Raw genomic sequence first — 27,043 nt, 5'->3', positions numbered from 1 at the left:
CCTTGGAAAAGTTCAGATGATGTATGAGCATCTTGCATGCTTCATGTTAGTGGCTTCTGTGGAGCAAACTGTGTTCTCAGTGAAAGGCAAGATTATTTGGCCACAGTGTTGAGTTTCCTGATTATGGCTCCCTAACCTTCCCTTTCAGCTTTGCTTGATGTCTGTGGATATGTCCCTCTTTCCCTCACATATATATGAGGCAATTTGGGATCAGAAGCCACTCCCAAGAGAGCACCCGTGGGCTCCCTGAGGACCAGCAATTGCACACTGGGAGCTGAGGGGCTGCAGCTGTGCCATTCTGTTTTAGCCATCTCTTTTTGTGTGGTTTTGGTGTGGTAGGTTCACATCGAGTTCACAGAGGGCGAAGACAAGATCACCTTGGAGGGCCCTACAGAGGATGTCAATGTGGCCCAGGAACAGATAGAAGGCATGGTCAAAGATTTGGTAAGGTGCCCCTTGGAATGTTGTGTGTGCTGGTGACAAGGGAGGCTCTGAGTTGGGCATGGGTGGTCATCTCTCGGTGACATCCCCCGTGGCTGGGCACGCAGGCACCCAGGGCATCCTAGCTAGGTGAGTACTAAGTTCTGAAACAACTAGAAGCTGGCTGAAGTCCTGGAATAGTTGTGGGTAGAGGAAACTTTATTTTGAAGAAGGCATCTTTCAGGGGAGACACAGGGGCAGTCTCCAACAATTCCTGACAGCTGAGGGGTCAGAAAAGGCGACCATGGAGACGGCCGGGTGTTGGTTCAGCTCATTGACCAAGTAACTGGGCGCATCCATGGACCTCTGTGCTCCTGCAGATTAACCGGATGGACTACGTGGAGATCAACATCGACCACAAGTTCCACAGGCACCTCATTGGGAAGAGCGGCGCGAACAGTGAGTGAAGCTGTCTGTTGCAGTGGGGCCAGTGTGCCCTGAGACCCTTGTTGGGGTGTCAGCTGTGAGAACTAGGACGTCTGTGCAGACAGTCCAGGCCCAGTGCTACCTGCGATGGGAGTTTCAGACTTTACATCCTCCTGCCTGCGGGAAGAGGCCACTTTTCCTTTTCCCCTTGGTGCAGTGGTTGGATTAGAGCTGTTTGGCCAGTGGGTGAATTGTCACTTTTGGAAATCCATCTAAGCCCTCCGCAGGTAACCCACAGGGGCCATGTTGAAGGCACGCCCAAGGGCAGCATCCTCTGTATTTCAGTCAGATCTGCTAGGTTAGCCCATCAGTGTTTGTAGTACTCATGCCTTCTGAACATGGAAACTGCTGATCTGGAACTCACTGAAGTGTAAAAAAAGTCTAGATTTGAGCCCAAGTAAAAACAACATAGGGAGGGATACTTTTTCTCTTTTTGAGACAGGGTCTCGCTCTGTCACCCAGGCTGGAGTGCCATGGCGTGATCTCAACTCACTACAGCCTCCGCCTACCGGGCTCAAGCAGTTCTCCTGCCTCAGCCTCCTGCGTAGCTGGGACTACAGGCGCATGCCACCACTTGCAGCTAATTTTGTTTGTTTGTTTGTTTGTTTGGAGACGGAGTCTTGCTCTGTTGCCCAGGCTGGAGTGCGGTGGTGCGATCTCGGTTCACTGCAAGCTCCGCTTCCCGGATTCACACCATTCTCCTGCCTCAGCCTCCCGAGTAGCTGGGACTACAGGCGCCCGCCACCATGCCTGGCTATTTTTTTTTTGTATTTTTTGTAGAGGCGGAGTTTCACGGTGTTAGCCAGGATGGTCTCGATCTCCTGACCTTGTGATCTGCCCACCAGGGCCTCCCAAAGTGCTGGGATTACAGGCGTGAGCCACCGCACCTGGCAATGTATTTTTAGAAGAGACGAGGTTTCACCGTGTTGGCCGGGCTGGTCTCAAATTCCTGGGCTCAGGTGATCTGCCCTCCTCGGCCTCCCAAGATGCTGGTATTAAAAGTGTGAGTCGGGCTGGGCGCGGGGTGGAAGGTGAGAAGGCAAGCATGTCCTCCATTCCTGGATAGTTCAGTGGATGAAGGAGCCTTTCCCAGGGAGTGGGACACCAACCTGCATCACATGACTGAAGTCCGTGTATCCGTTTTTGTTACGAGTAAACATAGGCTTGTCAGCTGTGCTGTGGCCTGTGCAATGGTGAGCTCTCTGATGTCAGTCTTACGTTTTGTGGTCATTTTACGTGACAGGGACGAGAGTCTACAGGCACAAAGTGACCTTTTTGTGCACTGCTTGAACCATGCACACACCATAAACTTGCTTTTATGTTTTGTTTTGGTTTTGGTTAACCGTAGTGTTTATTTAGGCCTGACACAGTGGCTCTTGGCTGTAATCCCAACATTTTGGGAGACCAAGGCAGGAGGATCACCTGAGCCCAGGAGTTAGAGATGAGCCTGGGCAACATAGTGAGACCCCCATCTCTACAAAAAAGAAAAATTTAGCCAGGCCTGTGGTCCCAGCTACTCAGGAGGCTGAGGCAGGAATATCACCTGAGCCCAGGAAGTCAAGGCTGCAGTAAGCCGTGATCATACCATGCCACTGCATTTTAGCCTGGGTGACAGAGCAAGACCCTGTCTCAAAACACATATATCTGGAAGTACAGTAGTGTAATTCTAACATTAATTTCTAGTTTCTGCCCCCGAGAAATTGCAGAATATAGCTTAGTGAGTCATGTCTGTTCTGATTTCTTCTCATGCAGTTCCTAACTCGTTTTCCTTCGTAATCTAAAAAAACCTGCTGCCCAGCTCCCATGTCCTCTGCTTCTCTTGTCTTGTGTTGCTCCACCTGGAACAGCTGTATGTCCATGTCACCCTCCATCAGCGCATCGCCTCGTTGCTGCCTCTGCATGTGCATGTGTTCGGGATGGATGCACAAAAAGTCCTCCTGGTGGTCCTTCCAGCAAGCTGGGCTTTCCTTTACTGCACAGTGGGCAAGATTCCTGCCTTGTTTCCTGATGATACGGCTTCTCCAGAGTTTGGGGGACCTGGAACTCTAACTTGGGGGTACTGGGTTCTATCCAGAGAGGTTGACAGCAGGAGGGTTTGCAACAGCACTTGTCTTGCAGAGACAGTGAAGTGCTCAGTTCGAATCTGAGCCAACAGTAGATGGGGTCTCTGGGCAGCAGCATGGTCCCCGCAAGGCTCTTAGCATCAGTGATGCTTTTGTGTGGAGTTAACGTGTGTGGTTTTTTTAACTTGAGAATAGTAGTTCCCAGACTTACTGCACATTAGAAACACCTGGAATCCTTTAAATATTCTGAAGCCCCAGCCATACCCCAGACGAGCTAAATCCCAGACTGAGTGGCCCCAATCATCAGTTACTTGAAGGTCTCGGGGCATTGCCAACTTGTGGTCGAGGCTGAGAGCCTGTCCTCCAGAACCCTTGTGATCCAGGTCAAGATCATAACTGGCCCGCATTCTAGACAAGGGAGATTCTTGTTTTGGAAGCTAAGCATCATTTTTGGTGAATGGGAATCACTGATAAGGTGATGTGGCACTTTAGCCCTGTCCTGCCTAGTTGTTAGTCACTGGCAGAATGTTGTTGGTCTGTGTCCTAAATGTGTTTCCTTTTGTGTTCCTAAGTAAACAGAATCAAAGACCAGTACAAGGTGTCCGTGCGCATCCCTCCTGACAGTGAGAAGAGCAATTTGATCCGCATTGAGGGGGACCCACAGGGTGTGCAGCAGGCCAAGCGAGAGCTGCTGGAGCTTGCATCTCGCATGGTAAGTGCCATGTCCGGGGCCTATAGGAAGGCACTGACCTTGCGTCTGTTGGGTCCCTCTAAGGAGTAGTGTGTTGTGGTGTGCGGCCTTGGAGAATGGAAGTCAACAAATCCCACGTTGCACTGGAACTGGATTTGACTCCCTGGGGCCACATTTCCTTTATCCTCCCCAGGTCACCTGCACATCTTGTCCTCCATGGCTGTGTGCTGTGCTAGAAGGGCACAGAGACTGTGTGGCAGCGTCTTGGCCTTGGCCACACCCTGGGTTCCCAGATGCCTGGGTACCATCTCCAGAGATTGTGACAGACATTTCTGGATTCTCAAAGGCATCCCAGGTGGTTCTCATGTAAGGCCAAACTCGAGGATCACTGCAAACCTGAAGTGGGGGCTGTTGCTCTCTACCACCTGGCAGAAGCACTGCACTGCTCTGGGCTCCCCGATGTTTCATACATGCTTATGCCAAGCTGTGAGCACCCTTGCTTCTGTGAGTCAGATGCCCACACTTGAAAGTCTCTGGGTGTCTTTTGAGTATCCAGAGAAGTCAAAGACTGCGTGAGTGCCTGCAGCAGCCCTTTGGCCTGACTGTGTGAGGAACATGCCCCAGGGTTCCTGTCATTCGCTTAGGGGCTTCTTTGTTCACCTCACCCCAGTACCCACATGAGGAATCTCAAATTGGCAGACCTCTTTTATAGCCCTCAGCTGCAATCCAGGGTGTGATGCAGCCTCCCACTGCTTGTGGCCTTCCCGGTGCTCATTTCCCCAGTCTCATATCCCAGGTTCTCCTCTTAGCCTGGCCTCCAGCCCAGGTCCGTGGTCCTGGCTGCTTTATGCCCTTCCTGACTGCTGAGCCCTTATTTCTCTGTCAGCCAATAGCCGTTTGATCCAGAATCTCTCAGAATTCTCAGAAACGTTTGGTAGGCTGATGGTGTTCTTCCCTGGATTCCAGCTCTGCTTATTCTTCTGCATTTCTTCTGACATTTTAATGGGGCCTGTTGAAGAAGTTGAGAGCCATATGGGTTCAGTGCCCTGTGCTGAACATTCTTAGCCACGCAGGGAAAGTGGTCCGAGCCACCTTCTCTTCAGAAGGGGTCACTCACTGCTGTGCAGAATGCCAAGCCTCCGAGTGGAAGAGCTGGGCCTCCCCTGTAGCACCTGTTAAAACAGAAGTGCTCGCTGAACTGCTTTGGTAATTGCCGCTGTCATGATGGCACTTTCGGTTGAAGGGTCCTACAGTGAGTTCCGTAATTGGACTTTGTGGAGGAAAGTGGCGCGCAGCCAGTGTTGCGGAGTGTGGCGATGCTTGGCGAGAGCACTCACCATGCGCTGTGCACTCTAACAGCTGGTTGCTCCCAGGGGTGCTATGAGGTGCCACCTGGAGACCACCTCACCTGCTCTGTGAAGGACTGCGCCCAGGGCTCCCTGGTGTCCCCTTGTGTCAGCGGGGAGTTGCTCACCATGCTTGTGATAAATGGCATCTACTTTAATTGTATTTTTAGGAAAATGAGCGTACCAAGGATCTAATCATTGAGCAAAGATTTCATCGCACAATCATTGGGCAGAAGGGTGAACGGATCCGTGAAATTCGTGATAAATTCCCAGAGGTAAAGTTTCCCAGAGACATTCTGTAACTCTCTAGGAGTGGTCCAAGTCACGCTTAAGGAATATTTGATGTTTGGGATATATGACCTTCCTCGTACTTGAACTTAGTCTCCCCATGATTTGTTCTAGGTCATCATCAACTTTCCAGACCCAGCACAAAAAAGTGACATTGTCCAGCTCAGAGGACCCAAGAATGAGGTGGAAAAGTGCACAAAATACATGCAGAAGATGGTGGCAGATCTGGTAGGGGTGTTTTACATCCTTTCTTGTATGACAGCACCTGTGGTGGGTGGGGCGTGTGTCCTGTCAGAAGTCCTGACCCCCACAGGACCCCTGCTTTGGAGAAAGCACATAGGAACTGGGCTGGGCTTCCATCCAGGGACTTGGGACAAAGTGGTGACGGCTTCTCACTTAATACCTGGATGTTTAGATTGGCAGCCATTGTTAAGACTGCGATTCAGGTGGGGAGATTTGCTTTTCTCATGCCCAGTTACCTTGTTTCCTTGAGGAGTCTTCAGATACTTAGAGAAACTGTCCCATCCAGTAAGATGAGAGGTATAACAGGTGAAATGAGTCATATACTGATTTATTATCTTTCTCAAAAACTGAAGTGGGAACAGGTTTAGAAAGTATAGCGAGCAGCGGATGCGAAGGCCATAGGCGGCCCATGTATTTCCATGGGCTTCACCTTAGCTGATGGCTGCCCTGGGAGAGGCGATGGTGAGGGACTCCAGCACTGTGAGCTGCTGTCACATCACTGCCGAGTGCAGAATTGCCCAGAGCGTAGGGGTCCGTGCTGTCTCCATGTGTTCTGAGCCTCTTCCTCAGCCAGCTCTGATCCTGGCATGGGGCATGAACTCTCTCTTAGCCAAAAAGTGGACTTGCGTCGATTGACTGTAATTTGCAAGGTAAGTTAGTTGTTGGGCAAGTGATCTTTTACGTACTCTCATGACAAACCCCTGAAGGTTTATTTGCAAATGCCAGTGCCCTGTCGTGTTCATGCTACCCTTAGGGGTGGAAGGGATACTGTATTTCACTCTCTAGCGCAGGTGGTGAATCGGGCTGTGTTTTTTGTCTTTAAGGTGGAAAATAGCTATTCAATTTCTGTTCCGATCTTCAAACAGTTTCACAAGAACATCATTGGGAAAGGAGGCGCAAACATTAAAAAGGTGATAGCTTGTCCCCTGCATCTTGCTGCTTCTTGCTGTGTCCCCTGTAGCCCTGCACCCTTTTGGTTTTAGACTAGGAGGGACTCTTCCTTACTTCTAGCCCTGTGCTCAACTGTGTCTCAACTCCGGGAGGGCTCTAGTCAGCTTCTCATGGTGATCTCTCTCCTGTAGATTCGTGAAGAAAGCAACACCAAGATCGACCTTCCAGCAGAGAATAGCAATTCAGAGACCATTATCATCACAGGCAAGCGAGCCAACTGCGAAGCTGCCCGGAGCAGGATTCTGTCTATTCAGAAAGACCTGGTAATGGGAGATGTTTTCTAATGGAGATCCTCCAGTAAAATCTCTAACAGCCTCTAAGATTGAGCCTGGGGTTGAGTCACACCAGGGTCACTGGGCCAGCACGGACTCAGATGGCATATGTGGAAGATTGCAGCACGTTGCAGCTTTCAATCCAAGCTGCTGCTGAGTTGGTCAGCAGTTTTCTGCCTTTGTCTCTCATGGCGCTTACTTACCCGGACCTGCAGCAGTAACGTTTGACATGGCCACTTGTCTTATTAGACATTTTCTTTTTGTTACCTGAAAATCTTATCTGAAGGTATTGATGGTATTTTCTTTCCTTTAAAAAAAAAATGACATGCAGTAAATTGTACATATTTGTAGTGTACAATTTAATAGTTTTGACATCTGTATACATCCATGAAATCATCCCCACCATCACCCCAAAAATGTCCCATGCCATTTTGTTTTAGTCTCCCTCCATCCCACTTGGCAGCTCCTTAAAACCACAGTCCCCTCACCCGCACCTCTCTATCCCCAGGCAACCGCCAGTCTGCTTTCAGCCACCGTAGATGCTTTTGGATTGTCTACACTTTTGTGTGAATGGAATCATAGCATCTACTCTGTTGGGCCCATCTGCTTTCACTTTGCAGGATGTTTTGACATTTGTGTGTGTGGTCACCTATATCATTGCTTTGTCCTTTTTTATTTCAGGGTAATATTATACTGTATGGATAGATCATCTGTTTCTTTGTGTGTACTTGGTAATTAGTGTCTTTCAAGGGGTTTTCTATTTTCTCCAAGTTGTCAAATTTATTAACATGAAGTTTTTTTAGAATAGTCCTGCATTAGCCTTTTGCTGTCAATACTGATGTTACCTCTCCTTCATAATATATGTAATCTGTGCCATTATAAAATGATGCCTTTTCCCTGGTAGTGTGCTTGGCTCCGAAGTCTGTGTTATCTTCCCCCCCCATGTTTAAAATTTTGTTGGAGATGAGGTCTTGCTGTCGTCCAGGCTGGAGTACAGTGGTGCAGTCATGGCTCACTACAGCCTTGGCTTCCCAGACTCAACCAGTCGTCCCACCTTAGCCTTCCAAGTAGCTGGGATCACAGGCGCATGCTACCGCACCAGGCTAAATTTTTTTTTTTTGCAGTTAGTAGAGATGAGGTCTTGTTATGTTGTCCAGGCTAGTCTCAAACTCCTAAGCTCAAGTGATCCTCTCGCCTTGGCCTTCCAAACTGCTGGGATTACAGGTGTGAGCCACTGCACCTGGCCTACTTTATATGACACTAAAGTGGGTATCTTTTTGGCAGCTTGCTTTTTACATTAAATCTATCTCTGCTTTTTAGATTATGATGTTTGTGGCCGGGCATGATGGCTCACTCCTGTAGTCCCAGCACTTTGGGAGGCTCAGGTGGGCAGATCACTTGAGCTCACAAGTTCAAGACCAGCCTGGGCAAAACCCCGTCAGTACTAAAACTACAAAAAGAATTAGCCAGTAATGGTGCTGCATGCCTGTAGTCCCAGCTATTCAGGAGGTTGAGGGGAGAGGATGGTTTGAGCCTGGGAGGTGGAGGTTGCAGTGAGCTGAGATTGCACTGCTGCACTCCAGCCTGGGCCATAGAACCAGACCTTGTCTCAAAAAAAAAAAAAAAAAGTTATAATGTTTGCATTTAATTACATTTGTGATTATATGTATGTTGTATATCACATACTTACATTTATTACATATATTTAACACATGGTTAAATTGCTTTTACTGTAATTTTTTTACTGTAATTTTTTTCTCAATTGTAAAATATACAAAGCAGAATTTATCATTTTAATCCTTTTTGAATGGTTAACTCAACTGAGTACATTCACAAGGTTGTGCAACCATCACCCTGTCCATTTTCAGAGCATTTCCCATCATCTTACCCAGAAACTACACCCATTAAACAATAACTGCCACCATCCCCATGTGCTTAGTCACCACGATGTGATGATTTTATATGGTTGGCTTTCAGTCTACCGTTTACGTTATTAACCTTTAAAAAAAATCCATTATTTTTTAAAGAGGTTTAAGTAATATGAAAAAATGTATGTATTATCCACACAGTTGCCATTTCTAGAGCTCTTCATTGCTTGGTGTGCTGCTTGTCTTCATTTTCCTTCTGTCTGAAAGATAACACTTAACATCTCTTGTAGTGTGTATCTGATAATGAATTCCTTCACTTTTTGTATGTCTCAAAGTATTTTTTTCCTTCACTTTTGAAAAATGTTTCTGCTGCATAAAGGTTTCTAGGTTGGCAGGTTTTTCCTTTCAAGACTTGGCTTCAGTGCTGTCTCCTGTTGTTCCTGATGAGAAAGCTGACGTCTCCCCGGCTTTGTTCCTCTGTCCATGACAAACCTCCCTCTAGCTGGTTTTAGGATTTTACCACCGTCTGAGCAAGTTAGGATGTGTCTTTGTGTAGTTTTCTTCATGTTTCTTAGCTTGGTGTTTATTAAGCTTCTTGAATATGTGTGTTCAGAATTTCATCAAATGTGGATAATTTTTGGTCACTGTGAGTATTTTTTTCTGTTAGCTCCTTGCTGTCTCCCCGTCAGGGAGTCTAGTGACTGGGGTCTTCATTGTCTTCTACTTGTGCTCTGTCTATTTGAGTGGGGGGAGGGGCCATATTGGTTTTCTCCATGAGTTTCTTGAAATTCATTAATTCTTTGCAGTGTTCTAATCTGCCTAATTTCGTCTAATATAATTTTCATTTTAGACGTTATTTTCTTCTCTAGAAGTTCAGTCTGAATTAGTATCTTCTGTATTTTCAGTTCTTAACATGTTCAGTCTTTCTGCTTTTGGCCATAGACAATACAGTTAAATACCTGTTTTACTGTCCTTGGCTGGCTGATTCTAACACTGTCATTTCTGGGTGGTTTTCTATTTTCTTTTCCCCGTTGTGGGTTTTCCCCCTATTCTTTGCATTTCTGGTGTTTCTTAATGAGGGTGTTTTTGTATTCCTCTGCATTTTTTTTTTGGCTTTGTGAAGTTACTCTGAAACATTTTGCTCCTTTTAGGACTTGCTTTTAAAGTTTATTAGGGAGGATCAGACCAGTATTTAGTTCAGGTCCAAATATTTCCACTGCTGAGGTAAGATCCTTCTGAGTACTATACTCCACGTCCCAGAAAGTTGAACCTGCTGAGGACGGCTCTGGACCAGGCCCCAGCTGAGCTGCAGGCACTGTTTCCTGTGATCCTTCTGGGGATTCTTTCCCAGGCCCAAGGTGATTTCCTCACGTGTGTCAATATATGAGTGGCTGGTCTCCAGATCTCGGAGGTTCTCGATGCGTCTCTTTGGGCTCTGACCTCCCGTTCTTGCTATCTTGGATGGTTCCGTTTCCTCACCTTCCTGTACTGTAGCAGCAACTTGGGGCAGTTGTAGGGCTCACCTTGTTTCCTGTCTCCAGGGTCGTGAAAATCACCATTAGGCAGTAAGTTCAGTCCAGTCCCTGGTATTGCATCTTGGCTGAAAGCAGAACCTTTGGTTTTAATAGGAAAAGTTCATCCATAGGCATATGGACCCACCTCTGGCAGAGCCGGAGAGTTGACTGAAGAAGAGCATTATGTGTGTCTGAAATTACCAAGCTCCTGCCCTCCAACCCAACACACGTCCACGAGGACGCTGGGTCCTGTTGAGTTAAACACCTCCCAGTGCGCCTGCTCTGCTGGACGCACCCCACTCTCCCCAGGACGTGCACTCTGCCAACACATTATCCAGCGCGTTGCTCCCTCCTCCCCCTGTGCAGATGAAAAATGGCTTGGAGAAGTTTGGTCAGTGCTTGTAAGTGGCAGCACCAGGTTCTAAGCCTGTGTGTTCACCACCACCAAAGATGATAGTTTATCTTTTCCTCTGCCCTTTTGCCACAAAAATGTGACTTCCCCCTCCTGTTGTGTGTTTGGTTTCAGGCCAACATAGCCGAGGTAGAGGTCTCCATCCCTGCCAAGCTGCACAACTCCCTGATTGGCACCAAGGGCCGTCTGATCCGCTCCATCATGGAGGAGTGCGGCGGGGTCCACATTCACTTTCCCGTGGAAGGTTCAGGAAGCGACACCGTTGTTATCAGGGGCCCTTCCTCGGATGTGGAGAAGGCCAAGAAGCAGCTCCTGCATCTGGCGGAGGAGAAGGTGAGCATGAGGAGGGAGCGTGACTCTTGGCAGCAAGCCTGGTCCTCACTACAGTGTTCTGTCTTCTCACGGTGGAAAGCCTTAAGTGCCCTCCCTTTGTGGCAGGTCAGAAAACAGCTCTTTAATATACTTTTTATGCTTCTTGGTTTTGCTGTCCCTGGAGGCCCTTCCAGGTCCAGATGCTCATGTATACAGGAGGTAACGACGCTCTTTGGCTTATTGGCTTTGGGTGCTTTTGTCTTTTTCGTATGATTTACAGAAAAATCGACCATTCTTCAGGTGTAGTTGAGTTGTAATTAACATGAGACATGCGACCACAATAATCACAATTCATTTTCATCACCTCTAAAGATTGCCCATTGAATTGCTGTTGTCCCTGTGTCAAAACCTATCTGTGGATATGTTTCCGGGCTCTTCTGGTAACACCAGATTTATGGGAAGTCTAGAAATCAACAGTGTAAGCCCTCTCAACTGGCTGCTCTACATCCCTTGGTGAATTAGCCTGTCAGTTTGTAGGAAAAAAGCATTTTCATGCTTTGATTGGGGTTGTGTTAAATCGAAAGATGAGGCTGGTGAGGACTGACAGCTTGGCAGTCTTGACTCAGTCGTTTCTCCATGTTTTTTAGGTCTGTGATTCTTCATTGGTGCTTTAGAATTTTTAGCATACAGATCCTGCACATTTTTATGTTCGACTTAGCAGATCTAACTGCTGTCATTCTTTTAGTGCTATTATAAATGGCACTTTTTTTCCATTTCCAGTTGTTAGCAGGTGGAAGTGCTTGTGATTTTTGTATGTGGACTTTCATGAGACTGCTAAATGAAGCTCATGTATGTTAGTGCCAGTCACTTTTTTGTGAATTCTTATTTTATATGTAACAATCACGTGGTCTGTGGAGTTGTGTTTCTCTCTAATCTGGAGCCTCATATTTCTTGTCTTTTTTTGTTGTTGTCGTTAGATTGTATTAGATTGATTTTTTTGTCTTTATGTTTAACCAGCCTTGCATTTCTGGGGTAAGTTTGGTAGTGTGTCTTTTACCATATTGCTAGAGTGGATTTGCCTAATTCATTGCCTGATTTTTGACTAATGCTGCTATTCCTGGGTGTCTTTGAAAAGCAGCAGTCTCTAGGTGGTATTTGGTGAAACCTGCACTTAAAAGATAGCAAAGTTGTTATTTAATATTTTTATGCTAGCACATTTTTCTTTGGTATTCTTGCTTGCGGGCCGGGTCTTGGGTCCAGAGAAAGGCAAGAGCTATCCTTGTGGATGTGAGTCACGTAGAGCAGCACCCTTCTCTGTGTTCCCCTGCATGAGTCTGCCAAAGGTACTGGTGTCCACAAGTACAGTGTCCAGGGCCTTTCGAGGACCCTCGTTTCTTGTTGCCACACAAGGGTGTCATGCTACATGAGGCCTCTGAGGGCTGGTCTCTAACTATAGCCTTGGTTGGCTTGTGTCCCTCTGAGCTTGAGCTTGGGGAGTGGCTGGTTTTGTGGGGGCTGATCTGTAGCACTCGTGGGAGGAGAGGAAGCCTGGCCCAGATTTGTGTGTGCTTGGTCTGGAAGCAGGTAGAAAAGTGGGAGCACGGGGCAAGCCTCTTGGGCAGCTTGCTTCCTGCTCTGCTGGGCATACCAGGATGTGCACTCTGCCAACACATCGTGCAGCACGCTGCTCCCTTCTCCCCCTGTGCAGATCAAAAATGGCTTGGAGAAGTTTGGTCAGTGCTTGTAAGTGGCAGGACCAGGGTTCTAAGCCTATGTGTTTATTACCACCAGCATCTGATTGTTGTGGAAGAGAAGTTATGTGTGCGGACTGTCTGGGTATTTATCTTGTTTATTCAGTGAGGTGTGCTGGCCCCATTTTGGGGATATTGGTGCAACATCAGGACACTGGTGACAATGTAAGGGGAGCCTGACCTTGCTGCCCTTCAGGCCCTCTTGTCTTCCTCACTGTGGTCCAGGCATGTGGTGTCAGGCTAACAGAGCGGGATTGGTTTCTGCAGCAAACCAAGAGTTTCACTGTTGACATCCGTGCCAAGCCAGAATACCACAAATTCCTCATCGGCAAGGGGGGCGGCAAAATTCGTAAGGTGCGTGACAGCACGGGAGCACGCGTCATCTTCCCCGCGGCTGAGGACAAGGACCAGGACCTAATCACCATCATTGGAAAGGAGGACGCCGTCCGAGAGGCACAGAAGGAGCTGGAGGCCTTGATCCAAAACCTGGTAGGGAGCGGGCCTCGGCGGCCGACTCTGCCGGGGCCGTGGTGGGGTGCGGGCCTCGGCGGCCGACTCTGCCGGGGCCGTGGTGCGGTGGCTTATCTTCCATCTCTTCTTAACACTGCAGGATAATGTGGTGGAAGACTCCATGCTGGTGGACCCCAAGCACCACCGCCACTTTGTCATCCGGAGAGGCCAGGTCTTGCGGGAGATTGCTGAAGAGTATGGCGGGGTGATGGTCAGTTTCCCACGCTCTGGCACACAGAGCGACAAAGTCACTCTCAAGGGCGCCAAGGACTGTGTGGAGGCAGCCAAGAAACGCATTCAGGAGATCATTGAGGACCTGGTAGGCACTTGGGTGCTCAGGGACGGGTTCTCACCCCCAGTGGCCACTCACCAAAGCCATGTATGGGTGTTCCCTCCACCCGGCAGGCAGGTGACTCCCTCATACGGCCCCGGAAGGCTTCAGAAGGGGCTTTCGGGTGCTTGCTCTTGTTTCCTCAGCCTGTCTGGCCTCCTTCCTGATAGCTGGTGAGAATTCTGCCTGTGAGAACCACTTTAAAAAAAAAAGAGAGAGAAGAAGAGGAGAGGAGAGAGAGAGAGAGGAAAGAAAGCAAGAGAAAGAAAGAAAATGCAGTCTGTAAGGGGTCAGAGAAAATGGAAATGCAGTCTAAGAGGCCAGCTCACTCCTCCCCTCTGTGAAGGAAAGAAAATCGATTTGAGGGCATCCACGTGAATCCACAGGAAGTCACGAGAAGACGTGGTCTTTTTCTAAAGCAGTCCTTAGAGTGTCCCCTCCAGGTCACTCACCTGCCAGGGCCTTGGGTGCCCTTTCCCTGATAATCAAGTCTGTTGCATCCTCATGGAGTCAGAGGCTACCCCAGGAGGTCCCACTCCCTTGGCTGAATGGCCACCCTCCAGGGACGGCAGCTGGCCTTCTGGGGCACATTTCAGAGGAGGCCCACCCCCTTAGACCTGTCCTGCTACCGTCCGTCCTCCCTGCGCCTGGAGCCCTGGACTCAGGAGAAGGGGAGCATCTGTGCCAAGTGGCTGTAGAGAACAGGAAGGAAGGTGGTGTGAAGAGTTCCGTAAAACTGGCCCGAAGGAATTTAATCTTTGTTGTTTTCTTTTTTCTTTGTGTACCTCCCTCCAGGAAGCTCAGGTGACATTAGAATGTGCTATACCCCAGAAATTCCATCGATCTGTCATGGGCCCCAAAGGTTCCAGAATCCAGCAGATTACTCGGGATTTCAATGTTCAAATTAAATTCCCAGACAGAGAGGAGAACCCAGGTGGGTCCCCCATTAGCCCTGTTCTGCTTGTTAATAGCGGTGCCTCCCACGTGAGAGGCGGAGCTGTCGCACATACTGGTGAGGCTCTTTCCTGTCTCTGCTGGAAAACTATCTGTGTATTCTGGGGGCTTCCAGAGATTCAGGGTCACTCCCTGGCCTTTAAAAGATGGGCTATGTCAGTTATTGACAGAATGACCAGGTGACCTTCACATGTCCTAGAAACACGCAAGGTAGTGAGTCCCAAGGTGATGAGGAGTGTGCAGCCTCATCCTCGGGTGCCCCGAGTTCAGTCCCAGTGATGACATCGTTTGGATCGCATGAGCGCCGTTGGAGAGCTTCCTCCTCCACACCTCCCTTCACTGTGGGGTGTCCCCTGTGAGGCAGGCAGCCGCAGCCTCTGGCTGGCCGGAGGGCACCATCCAAGTGGCCGGCAGTTCCTCTAGGAGGGCATCTAGCTCTCGGTACCCTGCTTGCCCCCAGCTCTGCTCCTGCACCTGGTGGTGGGGAGGCGACCTGTGGGATGTGGGTGGGTTGCCGCTCTCTCACTTGTTCTGCATTTGTGAAAAAGGTCTGCTTGGCCGGGCGCGGTGGCTCAGCCTGTATCCCAGCACTTTGGGGAGCAGAGGCGGGCAGATCACGAGTCAGAGATCGAGACCATCCTGGCTAACACGGTGAAACCCGTCTCTACTAAAAAATACAAAAAACTAGCCGGCGAGCGTGGCGGGCGCCTTAGTCCCAAGGCTTACTCGGAGGCTGAGGCAGAGAATGGCGTGAACCGGGAGCGGAGCTTACAGTGAGGCTGAGTCCGGACCCTGCACTCCGCGTCTGGGCGACCAGAGCGAGACTCCGCTCAAAAAAAAAAAAAAAAAAAAAAAAAAAAAAAAGAAGAAGAAAAAAAAGGTCTGCTTTCCACTCTGTGTGTCAGGCTTGGCTGAGCTGTTTGGGCGGCAGGTGGCCCTGCAGCCTGCTGAATTCACATACGGTCATTCTCTGGGCATCCAGGAAGCCTGTCACACACAGCCATTCAAGCCCCTTTGTTTTCCTGAGAATACAGGCTGTTTTGAGTTAGGAAACTAATAAACTCATACTGCACTCCGTCTAGGTTTTCCACTTCAGTGGTTATTTAAAACTTTGATTTAGATAGAATTTCACAGAACAGCGTAGACACGTCCTGATAAGAGTTTCACAGAACAGCGTAGACACGTCCTGATCGTTTCACAGAACAGCGTAGACACGTCCTGATCGTTTCACAGAACAGCGTAGACACGTCCTGATAAGAGTTTCACAGAACAGCGTAGACACGTCCTGATAAGAGTTTCACAGAACAGCGTAGACACGTCCTGATAGCGTCACAGAACAGCGTAGACACGTCCTGATAAGAGTTTCACAGAACAGCGTAGACACGTCCTGATCGTTTCACAGAACAGCATAGACACGTCCTGATAAGAGTTTCACAGAACAGCGTAGACACGTCCTGATAAGAGTTTCACAGAACAGCGTAGACACGTCCTGATCGTTTCACAGAACAGCATAGACACGTCCGGTTCACAGAACAGCGTAGACATGTCCTGATAGCGTCACAGAACAGCATAGACACGTCCTGATAGCATCACAGAACAGCGTAGGCACGTCCTGATTAAGTTTCACAGAATAGTGTAGACACCTCCTGTGGCACCAGTTTCTTTTCTCAACTTCTCCCCTTTTACACGTTTTTTTTTCTGAATGTAATTTTTAGACATGTCCCTTTATTCATGGTGGGTATTTTCGTAGAACAAGGACATTCTCTTGCATGGTTCTAGCAGATTTATTGGAATCAGATCTAACATTATATAACAGTAGTATCTAACATGTTATCAGTATTCAAATTTGCCAGTTTTTCTCCTTCAGAATTGCCTACTTCCCCCCGCCCCAGGATCACCCTTGATTTTAGGCGGGCGTCTGTCTGGCGGCCTGCTCGTTTATTTACATCACACACCTCCTGGGTTCTGTCTTAGTGATAATTATTGTTGTGGTGTCAATTTGGTACACATGCGGTGTCCCAGCGTCGTCTGTGGGAGCCCCTCCAGCTGCTTTCTGTGTCCTGTTCATACACCCCTTCACTCCTGGGGCTCTCGCTTTCTGGCATAAGGAGCTGGCACAGGTGTACCTTGTCCTTTCTGCCTCCCCTAGACCTCTCACCCGCTTCCCACTGCCTCTCTGCATGCTAGCCACCTTCTCTGATGAGCCCTGCCTCACAATCAAGCCCCACATGTGCAGTGGGCCTGCCCTGTGTTCCTCCCATGAATTAACTCATCTGATCTCACTGAAGCCTCTGCTGTAGTTGCTGTTAGCTTCATTTTCAAGGTGAATAAGGGAGACACAGAGCTCACGGCCCCCCTGCAAAGCCTTCAGTGTCCCCGCAGGTCTGGGAGCCCCCTTTGAGGCTGCTATGGGGACGACCTATCTGCTCTCCCTGCCCAGACCAAGACCTCTTGAAGGACAGGAGCGGTCTCCCCTCCCTTTTACCACCCAGCACCCAGCAGGTACCTCAGACGTGTGCATTCTGAATAAGGCATGGGGTCTCTTCCAGCAGCTGTGAGCTGTCCCCTTTCCCCTTTCTCTCTAGTTCACAGTGTAGAGCCAGTTGTCCAGGAGAATGGGGACGAAGCTGGGGAGGGGAGAGAGGCCAAAGATTCTGACCCTGGCTCTCCAAGGAGGTGTGACATCATCATCATCTCCGGCCGGAAAGAAAAGTGTGAGGCTGCCAAGGAAGCCCTGGAGGTATGTGTCTATGTGCCCTCCTGCACCCCCGCCAAGGCCCAGTCAGCAGGCACCTGGGGAGAGGCATGGCCTGGATGGGATGGGTGGTTGCCCAGTGGCAGTGGCAGTGGAGCTACCCATCTTGCTCCTGCCATGTGCGCACGGGCTGTCTGGCTGTGCTCCTCAGCTGGACACAGAGTTTGGGGAGGCCACTTCCCTTCACCAAGCCTCCGGGTTCTACAGCCCCTTTCTGGGACAGCTGGGGATCCGGCCTCTCAGGCCCATGGTGGGTGTGGGGGCTGTGGAAGGGTCTCAGTTGCAGGGGGTTGAATGTGACCTCCAGTTGCAGCGTCGATGGGGGGGATCATCAGGCCTAGCTCACCTTGTGTGCAGTCAGTGTTGAGAACCACCTGCACATTGGATGCTGCTCTCAGTGCTGCGGTGCCACAGCACAAAAATAGTTCTCACGTTGCAGTGGAGAGACAAGCAGTCAACACAGATACATCCTGTGGCAAGTGATGGTAAATGCTGTGGCAAGAAAGAGCAGGTTCCGGAAGCGAAGGGCGGTGGGGGAGACAGGGCAGGGAAAGCGAGCAGCGGTCCGAGGGTCTCTTGTGACACCTCTTGGGTGTCAGTCAAAGTCGTCCTGACCCCAGGGATGTGCCAGCAGTCAGGGCCTCTCTTTACGTGGGCCTGAAGGGGCTGCTGTAATTCAGGAGGGTAGGCTTCAGTGAAGGGTCTGGAAGTTTTGTCTGTCAGCGTCATCCTAATGCAAATCTTTTCCCATTCTTTTCTATTGAGTTAAAGGCCCTGGAGGCATGTCAGGTGGGGTACATTGCTGTTGTCAGAGGGCTGTTTGCTTTGTGTTTCATGGAGCCCCGTTGCTGAGCTTACAAGGTCACTCATCTCCCAGCTCCCGTGGCCTAACCATGACCATCCTCCATGCAGGCATTGGTTCCCGTCACCATCGAAGTAGAGGTGCCCTTTGACCTTCACCGTTACGTTATTGGGCAGAAAGGAAGTGGGATCCGCAAGATGATGGACGAGTTTGAGGTAGACCCCTTTCCCGGGAGGCCGTGTCACAGCAGTGGCCTGTCGCATCCTCTCCTGAGTGCCAGTGTCCTTTTTCAGCCTCTTGTTGACTCTGCCTCCTCCTGCTGGGATTGAGCACTGGCTTCCTTCATGGCGGGTGGGCTTCCCTCTCCTTCTGGGTCCCAGGGCCAAGGGACTCTTCCTGTTCTCTGGGGTCCCAAACATCAAGTCAGCCCCTCTTCACGTAGGTGAACATACATGTCCCAGCACCTGAGCTGCAGTCTGACATCATCGCCATCACGGGCCTTGCTGCAAATCTGGACCGGGCCAAGGCTGGACTGCTGGAGCGTGTGAAGGAGCTACAGGCTGAGCAGGAGGACCGGGTGAGCAGGAGATGGCCAGGGCGCTGCCTGGAGCCATGGTGCTCAGCTCTGGGCACATGTCAGAATCTAGGGGAGTTCTTCGAGATCCCAGAATCCCAGTTACATCTGGGTGGCTGGAGGTGAGACGCAGGCAGTGCCAGGATGTAGTCAGCATCCAGAGGTTTTGCTGTGGAACTAGCTAAGAGCATGGCACCTTTCTCTTTTTCATGTAAAAGTGACAAAGTTGGACTTCTGTGTAAATTTGCAGTTCCTCTTACAACCAAATCAGAAGGTACCTCAGACCTACAGGAAAGGTCCGGGTTGCGAGAGACCCCCAGGCATGTGCCATGTAGTGAGGACGAGCATCAGGGGACCCCCACTGACCTCTAGCACAGGGTGGTCAAAGGGCAAGTGACTTCCTGGTAAGCAGGGATGAAACCCCCCAGCCTCTGGCAGGGCTGATGTTTGGAGGATTGTGTGAGTGGAGCAGCGCTGCAGACGGGAGCGGGGGTTATGGAAACTTGGAGCCAGCTGTGCCAGGTGGGTGGTGGCTTGCTGAGGGGTTGGCTTTCCACCCCTGCCGTCAGCACGAGTCTGGTGGATGGGGTGGAGCTCATGTACCTCACACGGTCTCAGTGTACCCCTGCGTGGACTCCGGGTTCTGTCCTGCAGCCCAGTCATACCTGTAGCCTTTAGCCCTGGGTGTTCAGGGGCTGTGGCTGCACCCTCTTCTTGGGCTGCCTCTGCCCCAGCCCTAAAAAGATCCAGAGCATTTCTATGCATATCCGTCAGACCCGTTTGACAAATGAGGAGGGTAGGGCCCCAAGCTCATCACACTGCTCGCTCTGTCAGTTCCCGAGTACGATCCTCACAAGTGGCCGCAAGCCCTCTTTTGAAGGATTTATAGACCTCCTTGTGGAGCAGCCAAGTTCCCTGGTTCTCGCCATTAGCAGACAGTGGAAGGTGGCAGGGGTCGGACCCGAGAAACGACAGACCATTCCGGACCATGGGTTACAGAACACTGCAGCATCTCTGTTGTCCAATGACCAGGGTAGAAGGGGGCATGGGCTCACGGTGGGTCAGCTTAAGACCAAAAAGCTCTGTGTTCTTTGCCTCATTCTTGCTCCTTTAATTTGTAGGCTTTAAGGAGTTTTAAGCTGAGTGTCACTGTAGACCCCAAATACCATCCCAAGATTATTGGGAGAAAGGGGGCAGTGATTACCCAAATCCGGTTGGAGCATGACGTGAACATCCAGTTTCCTGATAAGGACGATGGGAACCAGGTGAGAGCCTCGGTTGGAGCCTGTCTGGGGCAGAGGCGCTTGTTGACCTTTGCTGTGACTTGGGAGCAGTAACCAGATGTGCCTAGATGGGGGTTTGAGGGCCAAGTTGAGAGTGACGAGTCTCTGAGGACCTGATTCTGGCTTGAGGTTTGGGCTGTGTCTCGGCACCTGCTGGATAGGTGAGGTCTCTGGCACCATGTATCATCTGGGGCCTGGGGCATTTTCTCCTGTGTCCCCTTGTGGAAAATGAGCAGGAGCTCCAGCTGGGTCCTTGATCAGTGGTGCCTCCAGGTGTAGCTCTGGGCCTCTCTGAGGCTCCCAAGGGCTCGGGGGGGGGGTCAGGTGGACGTTTCTCTGCAGCCCCATCTGTGAACACCGTTGTGCTTGCCGGATGGTCCTTAGTAAACTCTTCTTGCTACTTCCTGCAAATTGCAGTGCCACCCCCTGCCACTGGCTCTCATGGCCTCCTGCTTTGCTCAGAACAAAATGAAAGGCAGCCTCATCCCCTCTCTGGGCCGTGCCACCTGGCATGCAGGGCAGCTCCACCCAACACCCTCATGTCTATCTGGCTCCCTCTTGCACACACATGGCCTTCCCAGGCTTGGTCTTTCCTGGCTCTGGCATCCTGCTGGGGTGTCTGCTTCCTAGATGTGTCCAGCACAGCCTTGCCCACAGTGGGAGACGAGCAAGCCTTGGTGACCATGGTTGTGCTGGCGACCAGAAACAGTCAGCAGACCCTCTGGCAGCAAAGCCCCTCCACGCCTCGCTCCCACGGTGGGCATGCTGCCCAGGGTTTTCCGTGGCTTCACCTTCCCCTTCTTCTCCCCAGCTTCTTGTTTCCTTTTGGATCTTTGAGTCACACACCAGCCAGGCCAGGAGGGCCCACCTGCACCCTGCCTCCTCCGGCTCCCACATCCTCTTCTCTCTCCAAGTACATTTTTAAATTTCTAATCTTGATCTTGAGAGTTTAGCTCTTTTTTTTTTTTTTTTTTTTGAGAGAAAGAGTCTTGTTCCGTCGCCCCGGCTGGAGTGTAGTGGCGCGATCTCGGCCCACTGTAACCTCCACCTCCCAGATTGAAGTGATTCTCGTGCTGCAACCTCCCAAGTAGCTGGACTACAGCTGTGAGCCACCACTCCCAGCCCAGGAGTTCAGCTCTTTTAAATCTCTCACCCTTATTGCCCTTTATTTCCCTCTGCTATTCTATGTAATTACCAATTTTAAGTCATTATAGGTGAGGTGCAGTGGCTCACACCGGTAATCCCAGCACTCTTGGAGGCTGAGGCGGGTGGATCACCTGAAGTCAGGAGTTCAAGGCCAACCTGACCAACATGGCGAAAGCCCGTCTCTACTAAAAATACAAAAATTAGCCAGGGGTGGTGGCGTGCGCCTGTAATCCCAGCTACTTGGGAGGCTGAGACATAAGAATATCTTGAACCCAGGAGGTGGAGGTTGCAGTAAGCCAAGATCACGCCATTGTGCTCCAGCCTGGGCGACACAGTGAGACTCCGTCTTTTAAAACAAAAGTCATTATTTAGCAGTTAGACTATTCCATCTAATACACCATGAGCCAAGTGGGGTGAAGCAGTCATTTCTTCAGGGCAGCTTTTTCCTGTGAGCTGTGCTTCTGTTCGTGAGGTTCTGTGCCTGGCAGCACGCGGGTGGTGCCTGAGGCTCTCAACTCTGCTGGGCCATGTGTGGGTGGGGCTGCTGCCTCCCGCTCTGGCATTTTGCTTCAATCTGGACGGAAGCTTCTTGGGCTGCTGCTCTGTTGTCTCTAGGTTGGGCCTTTTTGAGACGGAATCTCGCTCTGTCGCCCAGGCTGGAGTGCAGTGGCGCGATCTCGGCTCACTGCAACCTCCGCCTCCCGGGTTCACGCCATTCTCCTGCCTCAGCCTCCCGTGTAGCTGGGACTACAGGCGCCGCCACCACGCCCGGCTAGTTTTTTGTATTTTTAGTAGAGACGGGGTTTCACCGTGTTAGCCAGGATGGTCTCGGATCTCCTGACCTCGTGATCGGCCCGTCTCAGCCTCCCAAAGTGCTGGGATTACAGGCGTGAGCCACCGCGCCCGGCCGGGGCTTTGTGTTTGCCCCGCTGTCCTTGAGTCCAGAGTTCTTGCCTGTCAGTGTCTCTCCTTTGTCTTTGAGGACAAATGTCCTTTCTCGTCCTGTAATTCACTGTCTTTCAGGTAGAGTTTGGGAAGAATCGGGAGCTGAGTGGACATGGTTAATCTCTGTTTTAAATCAGCCGTGACGTTGCTTCCGCCTTCTCTCCTGAGCTGCTTTCCATAGCAGTGGGGGCTGGCTCTTGCCCCTGCCAGGAATCCCAGTAAGGAATCCCCTTTTCTGACTGCTTTCTCCTTTTTTAGCCCCAGGACCAAATTACCATCACAGGGTATGAAAAGAACACAGAAGCCGCCAGAGACGCTATATTGAGAATTGTGGGTGAACTTGAGCAGATGGTTTCTGAGGACGTCCCGCTGGACCACCGTGTTCACGCCCGCATCATCGGTGCCCGCGGCAAAGCCATTCGCAAAATCATGGATGAATTCAAGGTGAGCCGGCTGGAAGCACAGTGGGTGAGAATCCCCTCTCACCAGGGGGCCTGGCTGGCCAGAAGAAAGGGGAGGGCATGGCCTTCCCCTCAAGATGATGAGGCCACAACCCCAGGGCTGGCAGTGGAACTGTCCTCATGGACACCACAGGTCAGTGCAGGCAATGGCCTGTGAGAGGCAGCGCCACCACGGTGGCCCGTTAGGGCATCCCCGTGACGGTTGCCTGGCGAGCTCCTCTGTGGGTGGGAATTTCATGCAAGAGCGTTCAGTGCGTGCTGCGGCCCTCTGTCTGCTGTGAACAGGGTGCTCCCAAGACGCATCTAACTTGGTGTGGTGATGAGACTGACTTCAGAACAACTCTGAAAGCAGATTTTAAAATGCTTGCTAACTCAGAAAATGCTTCACTAGAAACAAACACATAATTTTAACCCTTTTCCTCGCTCACGGCCCCTCTCTGCTGTTGTACTTCCTTCCAGGTGGACATTCGCTTCCCGCAGAGCGGAGCCCCAGACCCCAACTGTGTCACTGTGACGGGGCTCCCAGAGAACGTGGAGGAGGCCATTGACCACATCCTCAACCTGGAGGAGGAATACGTGAGTCTGGGTGGGCCTTGGAGCCCGGAGGCACCCTGGCACTCCACAGGCCTGAGCCCAGCCAGGAGCTTCAGGGGACAAGATGGCACTTGTGTTTCCAGAGACAAGCGAGGTGCAGGGGTGAGAAGGCGGGTGGGATGCTGGGGGTGCTGGGCAGACTGACCCTGTCTTCCTGTCCTCTGCCTGCAGCTGGCCGACGTGGTGGACAGCGAGGTGATGCAGGTGTACATGAAACCCCCGGCACACGAGGAGGCCAAGGCACCTTCCAGAGGCTTTGTGGTACGGGACGCACCCTGGACCGCCAGCAGCAGTGAGAAGGTCAGACGCGGGCTTCTGCCCTCCTGGGTCCCAGGGAGGGTGGGCAGGCAGGCGGGCTTGGTGTCCCAAGGGTGGCAACTGCGTCGGACGCTGCTTGCGAGTTGGGGAGCATCCCCTCCTGAAGCTGTGTCCTCTCTCTGCACAGGCTCCCGACATGAGCAGCTCTGAGGAATTTCCCAGCTTTGGGGCTCAGGTGGCTCCCAAGACCCTCCCTTGGGGCCCCAAACGATAATGATCAAAAAGCAGAAAGCTCTCCAGCCTGCTGACCCGAACCCAACCACACAATGGTTTGTCTCAATCTGACCCAGCGGCTGGACCCTTCGTAAATTGTTGACGCTCACCCCCCTTCCCGAGGTCTCACAGGGAGCCCAGTGCCTGGCTCTGCGTGCGGCCGCTCCTCCAGGCCTGGCTGTGCGCTGCCCGCTCAGGACCTGCTCCACTGTTTTAACACTAAACCAAGGTCATGAGCATTCGTGCTAAGATAACAGACTCCAGCTCCTGGTCCACCCGGCATGTCAGCCAGCACTCTGACCTTCATCACCAGAGCTCCGCAGCTGTGGCTAGGATTCGACTTCCTGTGTCATGACCTCAGGAAATAAATGTCCTTGACTTTATAAAAGCCAAACGTTTGCCCTCTTCCTTTCCCACCTCCCTCCTGCCCATTTCCCGTGGCCCAGACCGTCCTGTTGGTGGAGTGCAGTCAGCCTCCTCCAGCTGCCAAAGCGCCTCAGCACAGGTGTCCGCAAGGAAGATCTGGCTCTGGACAGCAGGAGGGCGGGTTCCTGGAGCTGGGGGTGACCTGAGAGGCAGAGGGTGACTTGGGTTCTCAGGCAGTCCTGATTTTTACCTGCCATGGGGTCTGAAAGCACCAAGGGTCCCTGCCCCTACCTCCACTGCCAGACCCTCGGCCTGAGTCTGGTGCGTGGAGCCTGGAGGCAAGGCAGTAGGCACCATCTGGGTCCCCTGTGGCCGTCAGAGTGTCTGCTGTGATTGAGACGTGCATAGGATGGGGGAGGTAGGGCCATACGCTTATCCTCAGTGGGGGCAATTTGCCTTAGATGACAGCTAGGCTTTTCTTCACGCCACCTGCAGCCCCTGCCCGCGATGCCATGTGTTCAGTTGCCTTCTTTCTACCTCAGCTGGCGTGGCGTGGTCTCTCTGTAGTTAGTGCCACCCCACACACTCATCTCTTGATTGAGACATTTCTGGTGGTTGTGGGTTTCCCGTGGAGCTGGGGGTGGGCGCCATGTACCAAAGCTGGAGGCTGGCGCGCTCCCTCAGCACAGGTGGGTCAGCGGCCAGCAGGCCCATCCAGAGTGGGAGTGGGCACTCCCACCCCAGCCACAGGCCGTCCAGATGTGCACGCCAGCCCCTAGGAGCAGGTCCCGGGTGACTGGCAGTTTTCATGGTCCAGGGCCAAGAGATGATGGCATGGGGCCTGGAGCATGAAGTAGAGCAGAATGCAGACCACACCACTGGATGCCAAGAGCCCCTGCTCTCCGAGGGAGGCATCTGTGTCTTGCTGTGAGGGCCAAGGACGGGGCCCCAGTCTCTGGTTTTCTGGTCTTCCCATCCTTGTCTCTGTCCCCCACAGAGGTGACAGAGCTGCTGGCGAGTTGTCCCAGGTATTTGAGTTACGGAAAAGCTGACTGGCGCCCATCCATCTCCCAGCCCTTCCCTGGGGACAGTTGCTTCTGCCTTGACACCTAACCCCCAGTGTTTCTATCAGTTGAATAACTCAAGCTTGGTCATCTTCAGACTCCGGAATTCCTGAGTAGACCCAGAACGGCTTAGCCCAAGTCTAGCTGCAGCTGCCTCAGCAAGTCCCCATTTGCTCAGGCAGCCCTAAACGGGCCTGTTCACAGGAATGGTAAATCGGATCGGAAGGAACATTTCCTCCAGCTTCACCGGTTAGGGTGACCATGGCTTAGAAAACAGGGAAGGAAAGCAAGGCACTTTTCCGCCTTTCCCGAGATCTGTCCCCTCCACCTCCACGGGGGAGGCCAGTGGGGGAGGGACTGCCACCTCTTCCCCATCTGTGTGAGTTCTGGAACTCTGTCCTGTTGGCTGCTTGCTTCCAGCTCCCTCCAATCTCCATCCCAGCAGGCTCCTCCTGTCTTTTTCTTTTCTACAATGTCCTAAAACATCCGGCCCCTACCCTCCCAAAGGTAAATTTTAATTCTCACCAAATTTTGCACATCTCTGTATGTCACTCGATGTCTCAGATGCAAGCCCTTTCCTAAACTGTTTTGGCTCTCTCTCTTTTCCTTTGGGTGGCGGTTGTACGGGTGATGAAATGACTGTCCCCAGGCCTGCCTCCCTGAAGCCTCCGTGCTGTCAGGAGAGCCCTGGGCAGGGATAAGGCCGGGGTGAGGCGTGTGTGTGCTTTTCCTCTTGTCGGATGTCTTCCATATTATCTGTTTCCATAGCTACAATCCATCCCTTGGCCTTAACTTTGGAATTTGGAGATTATATGCAAACATGTGTAAAGGCTCATGAATATGGATGACACTGGAATTTTATAAATTCTAAAATAAAACCCGAAACCAGATGTAGTGTGCTGGGACTCATTTTGTCACGCTGCCGCCTATGTGTTCCCTTTCTCCTCACCCTGGAGTGGTGACTGGTATCCGTGGGTAGTTCGTCTTTGGTGTGATTTTCTCAGCAGTTCTCAGCACTGTGTTCAACGGCCCCTCGAGAGCCACATTAAGGGAGACCCAGGTGTGGTCATGGCAAGAGGGTGGCTGCCTGTCCCTGTCCTCTGGCCACCAGCCAGTCAGCAGCTGCCCTGCAGCCCTCCTCGTTGAGGGTGGACAACTGTCCTTGTGGAGCAGCACCTGCCACTCCCTTTCAGGACTCTGCCAGCCTCAGTGGCATTCCTGGCACCCTGGACCCGGCTCGTGAGTTTATGATAAGCTGAGTTAGGGGATGGGGGGTGCAGGCGGGAGGCCTCGGCTGGAGGAGGAGGGAGGGGTGTTGAGTGGGAGGAGCCACCCCAGGCTCCTGAGTGGCAGGAGATAACCGGGAAGAGTCAAGAGGGAACTGGTGTCCCTCCTGCTGACTGGGCTGGTCCCCACCTGGGAAGACGGGTGTGGCAGCTCCTCTTAAAGCCAAACATGTTGGCCGGGCACGGTGGCTCACGCCTGTAATCCCAGTACTGTGGGAGGCCGAGACGGAGGATCACAAGGTCAGGAGATTGAGACCATCCTGGCTTACATGCGTCTCTACTAAAAATACAAAAAATTAGCCGGGCGTGGCGGTGGGCACCTGTAGTCGCAGCTACTCGGGAGGCTGAGGCAGGAGAATGGTGTGAACCCAGGAGGTGGAGCTTGCAGTGAGCCGAGATCGCGCCACTGCACTCCCAGCCTGGGCAACAGAGCGAGACTCCGTCTCAAAACTTTTTTAAAAAGCCAAACACGTTTACCCAGACCCAGCAGTTCTGTTGGACCCTAAATATGCAAACCCCCCAGCAGACCGCGCCCGCACCCACAGCACGCCCGCACCCCCAGCAGACCGCGCCCGCACCCACAGCACGCCCGCACCCACAGCAGAGCGCGCCCGCACCCCCAGCACGCCCACACCCACAGCAGAGCGCGCCCGCACCCCCAGCACGCCCACACCCACAGCAGAGCACGCCCGCACCCACAGCACGCCCGCACCCACAGCAGAGCGCGCCCGCACCCACAGCAGAGCGCGCCCACAGCAGAGCACACCCGCACCCACAGCAGAGCGCGCCCACACCCACAGCAGAGCGCGCCCGCACCCCAGCAC

At 51.8% G+C, this 27,043-nt stretch overlaps 1 protein-coding gene across 4 annotated transcripts in view; it reads left to right on the top strand.

Moving 5' to 3' along the window:
* The window catches only part of HDLBP (high density lipoprotein binding protein), an 87,504-nt gene extending 61,681 nt beyond the window's left edge, over positions 1 to 25,823 (top strand). For 3 of the 4 annotated variants that reach the window (XM_017860657.1, XM_017860658.1, XM_017860659.1), the window contains exons 10-28: positions 340 to 444; positions 801 to 879; positions 3,542 to 3,681; positions 5,177 to 5,281; positions 5,409 to 5,522; positions 6,362 to 6,448; positions 6,620 to 6,751; positions 10,669 to 10,887; positions 12,885 to 13,106; positions 13,228 to 13,446; positions 14,254 to 14,392; positions 16,998 to 17,152; positions 18,080 to 18,184; positions 18,412 to 18,546; positions 19,665 to 19,808; positions 22,176 to 22,361; positions 22,838 to 22,954; positions 23,144 to 23,272; positions 23,418 to 25,823. In XM_017860657.1, coding sequence (XP_017716146.1) covers positions 340 to 444; positions 801 to 879; positions 3,542 to 3,681; positions 5,177 to 5,281; positions 5,409 to 5,522; positions 6,362 to 6,448; positions 6,620 to 6,751; positions 10,669 to 10,887; positions 12,885 to 13,106; positions 13,228 to 13,446; positions 14,254 to 14,392; positions 16,998 to 17,152; positions 18,080 to 18,184; positions 18,412 to 18,546; positions 19,665 to 19,808; positions 22,176 to 22,361; positions 22,838 to 22,954; positions 23,144 to 23,272; positions 23,418 to 23,504 — 2,619 coding nt within the window. In that variant the 3' untranslated portion in view covers positions 23,505 to 25,823. The remainder of the gene's footprint in view (positions 1 to 339; positions 445 to 800; positions 880 to 3,541; positions 3,682 to 5,176; positions 5,282 to 5,408; positions 5,523 to 6,361; positions 6,449 to 6,619; positions 6,752 to 10,668; positions 10,888 to 12,884; positions 13,107 to 13,227; positions 13,447 to 14,253; positions 14,393 to 16,997; positions 17,153 to 18,079; positions 18,185 to 18,411; positions 18,547 to 19,664; positions 19,809 to 22,175; positions 22,362 to 22,837; positions 22,955 to 23,143; positions 23,273 to 23,417) is intronic. The other variant, XM_017860660.1, reaches the window with a different exon arrangement.
* The last annotated feature ends 1,220 nt before the right edge of the window (positions 25,824 to 27,043 follow it).

This window comes from Rhinopithecus bieti, unplaced genomic scaffold (genome assembly GCF_001698545.2).
Source record: "Rhinopithecus bieti isolate Rb0 unplaced genomic scaffold, ASM169854v2 scaffold_56246, whole genome shotgun sequence".
In the NCBI taxonomy this organism is placed as follows: Eukaryota; Metazoa; Chordata; class Mammalia; order Primates; family Cercopithecidae; genus Rhinopithecus; species Rhinopithecus bieti.
The sequence above is the reverse complement of the archived record's forward strand: the minus strand, read 5'-3'. Positions and strand labels throughout refer to the sequence as shown.